At 45.6% G+C, this 8,842-nt stretch overlaps 1 protein-coding gene across 1 annotated transcript; it reads right to left on the reverse strand.

Moving 5' to 3' along the window:
• Positions 1–3,607: 3,607 nt before the first annotated feature.
• On the reverse strand, positions 3,608–8,134 carry LOC123182050 (MLO-like protein 1). Its single transcript, XM_044594504.1, has 14 exons — positions 7,786–8,134; positions 7,595–7,652; positions 7,004–7,242; positions 6,163–6,279; positions 6,020–6,074; positions 5,749–5,840; positions 5,488–5,562; positions 5,323–5,411; positions 5,168–5,217; positions 4,713–4,753; positions 4,416–4,625; positions 4,251–4,318; positions 4,094–4,154; positions 3,608–4,002 (listed from the first exon to the last, which is right to left on the reverse strand). The coding sequence occupies exons 1-14, from the start codon at positions 7,912–7,914 to the stop codon at positions 3,787–3,789; spliced, it is 1,500 nt and encodes a 499-aa protein (XP_044450439.1). The 5' UTR covers positions 7,915–8,134; the 3' UTR covers positions 3,608–3,786.
• Between the last annotated feature and the right edge of the window lie 708 nt (positions 8,135–8,842).

The following is an 8,842-nucleotide window of genomic DNA, read 5'->3' on the forward strand; positions in this document are numbered from 1 at the left end:
ACGATCACGCAAGATCTATCTAGGAGATGCATAACAACGAGCGGGGAGAGTGTGTCTACATACCCTCGTAGACCGAAAGCGGAAGCGTTTAGTAACGCGGTTGATGTAGTCGAACGTCTTCATGATCCAACCGATCCAAGTACCGAACGTATGGCACCTCCGCGTTCAGCACACGTTCAGCTCGATGACGTCCCTCGGGCTCTTGATCCAGTTGAGGCCGAAGGAGAGTTCCGTCAGCACGACGGCGTGGTGACGGTGATGATGAAGTTACGGGCGTAGGGCTTCGCCTAAGCACTACGACGATATGACCGAGGTGTGTAACTGTGGAGGGGGGCACCGCACACGGCTAAGACAAATCTTGAGTCCTTTGGGGTGCTCCCCTCCCCCGTATATAAAGGAGGGAGGGAGGGAGGAGGCGGCCGGCCTAAGGGGCGGGCCAAGCATAGGGAGTCCTACTAGGACTCTCAAGTCCTAGTAGGATTCCCTTTCCTATTCGGAGTAGGAGAGAAGGAAAGAGAGGGAGAGGGAGAGGGATAGGGGGGCCGCGCCCCCACCCCTTGTCCAATTCGGTTTGGGCAGGGGGAAGGCGCGCGCCACCTCTTGGCCCTTCTCCCCTCTCTCCACTGAAGCCCAATAAGGCCCATTACTTCTCCCGGCGAATTCCCGTAACTCCCCGGTACTCCGAAAAATACCCGAATCAGTCGGAACCTTTCCGATGTCCGAATATAGCCTTCCAATATATGAATCTTTACCTCTTGACCATTTCGAGACTCCTCGTCATGTCCGTGATCTCATCTGGGACTCCAAACAAACTTCGGTCATCAAATCACATAACTCATAATACAAATCGTCATCGAACGTTAAGCGTGCGGACCCTACGGGTTCGAGAACTATGCAGGCATGACCGAGACACATCTCTGGTCAATAACCAATAGCGGAACCTGGATGCTCATATTGGCTCCTACATATTCTACGAAGATCTATGTCGGTCAAACCGCATAACAACATACGTTGTTCCCTTTGTCATCGGTATGTTACTTGCCCGAGATTCGATCGTCGGTATCCTCATACCTAGTTCAATCTCGTTACCGGCAAGTCACTTTACTCGTTCCGTAATGCATCATCCCGTAACTTATTAGTCACATTGCTTGCAAGGCTTATAGTGATGTGCATTACCGAGAAGGCCCAGAGATACCTCTCCGATTCACGGAGTGACAAATCCTAATCTCGATCTATGCCAACTCAACAAACACCATCGGAGACACCTGTAGAGCATCTTTATAATCACCCAGTTATGTTGTGATGTTTGATAGCGCACAAGGTGTTCCTCAGGTATTCGGGAGTTGCATAATCTCATAGTCAGAGGAACATGTATAAGTCATGAAGAAAGCAATAGCAATAAAACTTAACGATCATAATGCTAAGCTAACGGATGGGTCTTGTCCATCACATCATTCTCTAATGATGTGATCCCGTTCATCAAATGACAACACATGTCTATGGCTAGGAAACTTAACCATCTTTGATTAACGAGCTAGTCAAGTAGAGGCATACTAGGGACACTCTGTTTTGTCTATATATGTATTCACACATGTATCAAGTTTCCGGTTAATACAATTCTAGCATGAATAATAAACATTTATCATGATATAAGGAAATATAAATAACAACTTTATTATTGCCTCTAGGGCATATTTCCTTCAGAAGTTACCTGACATTTCCTTTGTTGTTAATAAGGTTTGTCAGTTTCTTCATGCACCAACTACAGCTCATTGGAATGCTGCCAAACACATACTGAGATATGTGAGAAATACTTTCAGTGTTGGCCTAACCTTCAGCAAGTCATCATCCGCACTTGTTAGTGCTTTTTCTGATTCTGACTGGGCAGGTTGCATAGATGACAGAAGGTCAACAGGTGGATTTGCAGCTTCTTTGGACCTAATTTAATCTCATGGTGTGCAAAGAAACAGGCCACAGTTTCGAGGTCTAGTACTGAGGCAGAATACAAAGCATTGGCAAACACAACATCAGAGATTATATGGGTCAAGTCCATGCTTAAGGAACATGGCATATGTCACACACCAACCCCATGTCTTTGGTGTGACAATCTTGGTGCTGCATCCTTGTCTGCTAATCCCATTTTTCATGCAAGAACCAAACACATAGAGATTGACTATCATTTTATGAGGGAAAGAGTTGCTAACAAGGAGTTGTAGTTTGGTTTGTTCATTCAAAATACCAGGTTGCAGACGGCTTCAGAAAAGCCTTGGACACAAGACCGTTTGAGGAATTCAAGCGTAATCTTAACTTGAGAAGTTTAGATTAAGGGAGGGTGTTAAAGTAATATTATGGCGCATTACCTGTATATCACGTTCTGGTAGAGATAGGATCATTTATTGCTATTTAGTTGGTTTATCTCTATCTCCCTCCTGTAAGATCTCCTCTCTCCCTCCCTCCCTCCCTCTCTCTCTCTCTCTCTCTCTCTCGGTTAGGAGTCCTAACCGAAACCCTTCTGTAATCACCACGACCAGATCAATATAAACTCATGTGGGCTCCCCTGTTGGGAGTTGAGACGCTTTACCCATCTTGACACATGGGTCACCTTCTTGGGCCCTGCAGTTTATTATGGAATCATCATCCTGTTACAAATATAGTGGCTGTAAACAATGATGCTTGTTCATGAGACACATATATTGATTTTCAGTGCACAAGAGGGAAAAAGATAACTGCTGTTAAGCCACAGGTATATCACTGGCATTGTGAATTGTGATAAATATTAACAACAAGACAAAGGCTCAAATACCATCTGGTCCTTCACGGTTGACTCTATGTACCATGCACTTACGCATTCAGATATCCCGATGGATAATAATAAGAAAATTTGGAAGTCGAAGATTTCACTAAAAGTTTTTTTGGTATCCTCGGAGAGGAGCAATTGGCATGGAAGTAAGATGTGTAGTTTTTGTACTCATGATGAGACAATCAAACACCTCTTTTTCACTGCAAGACTGCACGCTCTACATGGTCAGTCATCCAAATAGCATCCAATTTGTATCCACCCACAAGTGTTGCCAATATTTATGGTCACTGGTTGGATAAAATTTTAAATAGGTTTAAAATGCTAATAAGGGTGGGAGCATCCGCCTTATTATGGTCGCTTTGGCTATATAGAAATGATTTTGTTTTTAGTGCACTAAACTCTACTCCTTTGGAGGTTATTTTCCGTTGTATGCACTGGCTTCGTACGTGGTCTACACTACATCGAATGGATTACCAATCGCTGTTCAAGGCAGTGTGTATGCGGTTGAAGCGGGTGACCCGAGAGGCTTTTACCCAATACGGATGGCGGCATAATCTTCGGACCGGTCCACCACCTCCTTTGACTTAGGCATAGTTTTGGTGGTATATGGCTTTGCTTTTGCCACTATGTCGGTATTTTTTTGTCTTTATTTAACTTTCTCTTTTGTCTTGTTGTTTGACTATGTGCATCTTAGCATAGCTAAGACCACGTGTTCATCGTCGTGTTTGTATTCGCTTGATGTTACATTTTGAGTGGAAAAAAGAAGAACCGGCAGAAGCAGCGACAGTTTTAGGCACCGACGCTGTGAGAGATAAACTATTTCTATCTGGACCCAATTTCTTTTTACCCCTTGCCACCACAATGTTTTACGGCTGCAAGAACTTCTGCATAATGGTAGCACATGCTGAAGTGCTTTCATTGCAACGCCAAAATAGACATCATAGACGCCATTGCTCTAGACAACACTACTCACTACCCATACTACATCATTCTATGCTTTCACCAGCATCGTTGCCTTCCCGCGCCGGTCGTCTCACCATTTCAACCTTAGTAGAAGGCCCCACAGAATCGACGGGGCTCGTCGATTGGGCCGCGCCATTGCTCTTCTTGAACCCTTTCTTCATCTTAGCCTTCTGAGCCCAACCCAGGACACCCTGCTGCACATGCTCATTGAAGATCTCCTTCTTGTAGAAGCTTCCCATCTTTGCACACAACAGAGGAGATAGAACATGCGTCAATAATCGGTGTCGACGACACTAGAAACATTTTACGACGTCGAAAAAATGGTCGCACCTGTGTTACAATTGCATACAGAGGCAGGGTGCTGTAGCTGCAGAGAAGCTGAATAATGAGCCTGCAAGTAGAAGGACACATGGATGCATGAGTTCAAGAAAAAGGTCATGTTCGCTTTTTCCTATGGGAAAAGAAGTTGGAGATGTGTGTGAGGTACCCAATAACAAGCCTCGGCACAATGAAGCCAACTTGCCCCATGATGCAGGAGTTGAACCCATAGGTGGTCTACAACAGAAATGGGGCAAACGATGTTTCGATAAGTCATTAGATCTTCACCGAACGTAATTTAAATTTGAAACTGGGGCCCCCTCAAGATGCTTACCAGTATCCAGAAGAAGAATGCAATCTCAAAGGCGTTCTGGAAGAGGATGAAGTGGATCAGGAACAGGATGATCCTCGGCCGCCCGAACCAGAAGTGGTCATCCGATGGCTTCACGATCAAATCGCCCTCGACTGCGGAGTGCTTCTCAGCTACATCCTGAGCTAACTGAGCTATGACGTGCTCCAACTTGGTGCCCACGGCTAGCAGAAGCTGCAGGGAAAACAGAGAGTGAGTAAGGGCGGTATAAGAGGCCCATAGTTAATGTTTAAAATAACACATCATTATATATGCACTTACAATAAGGGGAATGAATGCAATCCAAAAGTACGTGTGCCACCCTGCAGATTGGCAAAATGTGGTGTAAGATAGCTTCAAGAAGCTTAAATAATGAAATATATTACCGACAAGGTTTAGTTAACCATCTTGCAGAACAAAACAGTTCTCATGACAGGTTCTGGTTTTTTCACACGTTACCAGCGTAACTGCTAAAGAATCTAATTCAAATTTGGAATTTGTAAACATTTTACCATTACCGTTTGCTAGATTACAACATTTTATCTTTACTCTGTATTCCACAAACTGAACAACTTTCCATGAAACTCTGCAGATTTATAGTGTATCCCAACATGTTCGCATATGATATTTTGAAAATATTGAACTTCAGTCTGAAATTTTAAAAACTAAGTGATAGGGAGGCAAAAGCAATTACAGAACATACAAGTGCTGTTCAGAAAAGATGGACTGCAACTTACCATTAACATTCAGCAACAGAAAGATCACCACGAAGACCCACAAGTACCAGCTAAAGGAGAATAAACACGGCATGAGTTGAGCTAACTTGCATAGAAAACCAGCTTGGCACACTATATATAGAAAAGTAGAAACTTGTGTGATACTCTTAGCTCACCTTATGCCAACCACCTTCTTAAAATCAGACTCTAAAACCCGCAGCATGTATTTATGGAAATCGAATTTCAAGTTTCCACGGCAGTGGGTCTGCAATCCAAAAATGAAACTCATTTTCACATACGAGGAAAGCACTCAAGGCCAGCTTATTACAAGCTATGCTTACCATGATAAAACCAAGACGCATTGTGGTATAGTCGGTTTTACTTACTGATCCATAGAACTGCTTGAAAAAAGAATGCTGCATGGGAAATGGAAACGGGCTAATTAGTTCGTCAGTACACACTTTCAGTATTAAAATAAAAATAAAGCCTTTCCTATAAGGCATAACCAGACTAAAAGGTTGCATATCTCATAGAAAACTTTACTAGTCCATGCAATTTTGCAGCATAAATTAAGTCTGATAGAAGACCTCATGATTGCTTACCAGCCAACTCAATATTCTAGAATCTTTGCCAATACCCTTAAAATGCTCCCTGATAAATTCGAAATTGTGTACATTGTTCACCTTCTTGGGCCCTGCAGTTTATTATGGAATAATCATCCTGTTACAAATGTAGTGGCTCTAAACAATGTTGCTTCTTCATCAGACACATATATTGATTTTCAGTGCACAAGAGGGGGGAAAAACTGCTGTTAACCCACAAGTATATCACTGGCATTGTGATAAATATGAACAACAAGAAAGGCTCAAATACCGTTTCCTGCGGTGTCTTTCTGAATTGCATCCTCCCACAGTTTCCATTGATGTATCTGAGTAAGAGAATATGCAAAATCAGCTTACCATAGCATGCGGTATTCCGTGGCTAATGCGCAGCGCCGTAACTGATAAGTGGCTTACCTTTGCACCTCCTAAAAGCATCGTCAAAACACTGAATACAACATGTGTAATAGCCAGCACAAATATGAAAATATGCAACTGATGTATAGCTTCAAGGGACATCAACGGAGCTTTTCCCTGTCAAAACAAACACTAGAGTTCATAACAGCATAGATTAAAAGGAAATCTGAAGATTGTTCAATTTACACATGGTGAGAAACTAAACATTATTTAAGACTGAAGGAGTGGAAAGGATAAATGGAACATAGAAGCAATACATTATCATAGAAAAAATTGAACATGCTGTACAGAGACATCGAGCGGAGCCATTTGAATGTTCCAACCAAATTAAGTTATATATCAATTTCTCTCTGTAAGTTAATCATCACAGTGACATGACTATCCATACAATATGGTTAGCCGACCTAATCTTAAAGAATGTGATTAAACCGGCCATCCATTTCTGTCTGTGGCTTTATGGTACCCAGTTGTGATGCCCACTCCTTCCACATGCTAGTGTCTAGTGTTCCCATTTCATATCATAGTCAGCGCAAATGTACAAGCAAAACAGAACAACGTCGCTTCATCACATCCTAAGATTGACAACATCACAGGAATGGCAAAAAGGGTGGCCCCGTGGCTCTGTCTGTTTGGTCCAAATAACCCTGTACCAAACTAGCTACGAAGTCCTAAGAAAATTTAAGTGTTTGCATGCTCAAAAATCCCAATGGTACCTAACTCCAACTGCTCATTCAACCAACTCAATGGCACAGTAGCTCCCCCCACCCCGCAAAAAAAGAGAGCCACGGTTGGCAAGAAATCAAAGTATGTACTGATTGCAATGGTGGCCTGGCCCAATCACCTTGGATCGGCAGACGTCGACTTCCGCCGCGCCGCCACTGAGCAGCCGCCTCCCGATTCTGCCGATGATCTGGGCTGTAACAAGATGCTCCTTTGTCGGCGCCGCCTCACCGGCCCGAACCTCGTCCTCCCCCTGGCATGGCAGCATGTGGAGTGTCCAGCTAGGACGAATGCAGATGTTCTGGATCTTCCCCTGGCACACCGTCAGCAGCAGCGAGATGAACCCGAGAAGCATCAGCTCTGCATTGCACCAAGGAGCAGTTGATCATACCCAACATGGAAGACAGGTAGTACAACCAAACGTCAAATTCAAAAAGAGAAGACAGATAAAATGATTAGTAGCCTTTTGGCTATTTTTCAGGGGAACAGTTGGAGACCGTCCCTACCGAGAGCAACCCCACCCAATTACCCATGATGCAGAGAGATGCGCTTTTTGCACAGACCGCACCACCACAATTTTGTCGACATACCAGTACTTTCTCCAGATTTTCTTCTTCTTTTTTGAGTGGGACATTCTCCAGATCAGTTCTTGGCAATCGAATGAAGCAGGATGCATGCGGGCCATGGCGGGCGGGGGGAAGAGATTAATTACCTTCTTTGACCTTGAGGATGGCCTCGTAGAGCGGCTTCTGGTTCTTCCTCTTGAACGTCTGCAACCAAGAACGCGGAGCAGTCAATGGACGAGCACGGCCGGTACGAGGAGATCGAAGGGGGCGGAATGGCAGCGGAACGGCGGAAGGTGATAAAAGCAGGCGAACGGGCGCCTGATGGGTGACGGGTTACCTTGCCGAGGTAGTGGAGGCATCGCTCGGCGAGGAGGGAGATGAGCACGATGATGGAGCAGACGAGCGCGACGATCCACGTGGGCGTGAACTCGAGCGTCGCCGCCTCCTCCTCGCCGTGCTCCGCCATGATCCGCCCCCCACACCCTCCGCGACGGCGACGGAGGAAAGAGAGAGAGACGTTAGAGAAAGTACTGGAAGAAGCTGGGCTGGGGGAGGGGCGCCGCGTCCTGTAGTTTATTATAGCGGTGGCACGGCAGCAGTTTGTCTCCGATAGGAGGCTGGGCGCGGCGGGGTGGTGGTGGGGGTGGGGGTGGGGAGGGATGGGGGAGGTAGCCGTCGTTTGCTTAGCTCTTAAGCGCTGGCGGTAGGCGTTTCCGCCATTAATTCTTCAGTTCGCATGATACGTATAGTGGTACTACCGTGGATGCCATTAAAAGATATGCCTTCAATTCCTTCCTGAATCTGCATGCTCGTGGCTAAAGTTAGCGAGAAAAACAGTGTGCCACACGCCTGAGGCTGAACTGCTGAAGCTTAACGTCAAAGGTATGCCTTCATTACCTTCCTAAACCTGCTCGAGGTAGGAGTCAGTGGAAAATCAGTGGAACGAGCTGGGCAGGCCACGCCGTGGATGGACACGTTGATTTGAATTGGAGTGGTGGTGCTAGTCTAGTCCGCGCGAGACAGCAACCTGCGGCTGTCGCTGCGCGCGTGACCCTGCCGTGCCGACGGGGCCGGCGACTGGCAACGTAGCTCTCGGCTGAGCCAGTTGCGGCCTCCTCAGATGTGTTGATCGATCACCGCCGGTAGTAGAGGGGGGTGTTTGGTTCAGAAGTCCTAGGACTTTTTTTAGTCCCAGGGACTAATCAAAAAAGACTCTCTAGTAGAGTCTTTTTCTAGTCCTTGTAAAAAAAGTCCCTCCCGTTTGATTCCTAGGGACTTTTTTGGGACTTTTTTAGTCTCTGGGACTAAAAAGTCCGTGAACCAAACACCCCCAGAGTCATTCAACGGAGCGAGTGGATGGGGGGCAGCCGTCTGGCCGGGTGGGGACGGAGCGG

This window comes from Triticum aestivum, chromosome 1D (assembly GCF_018294505.1).
Source record: "Triticum aestivum cultivar Chinese Spring chromosome 1D, IWGSC CS RefSeq v2.1, whole genome shotgun sequence".
NCBI classification, from domain to species: Eukaryota; Viridiplantae; Streptophyta; class Magnoliopsida; order Poales; family Poaceae; genus Triticum; species Triticum aestivum.

Coding starts and splice junctions, on each gene's coding strand:
- LOC123182050 (XM_044594504.1), bottom strand. CDS start 7,914: ATGGCGGAGCACGGCGAGGAGGAGGCGGCGACGCTCGAGTTCACGCCC. Junction 4,754..5,167: donor TCTGTTGCTGAATGTTAATG/GTAAGTTGCAGT, acceptor GCCAATCTGCAG/GGTGGCACACGTACTTTTGG. Junction 4,626..4,712: donor TTGCATTCATTCCCCTTATT/GTAAGTGCATAT, acceptor TTTTCCCTGCAG/CTTCTGCTAGCCGTGGGCAC.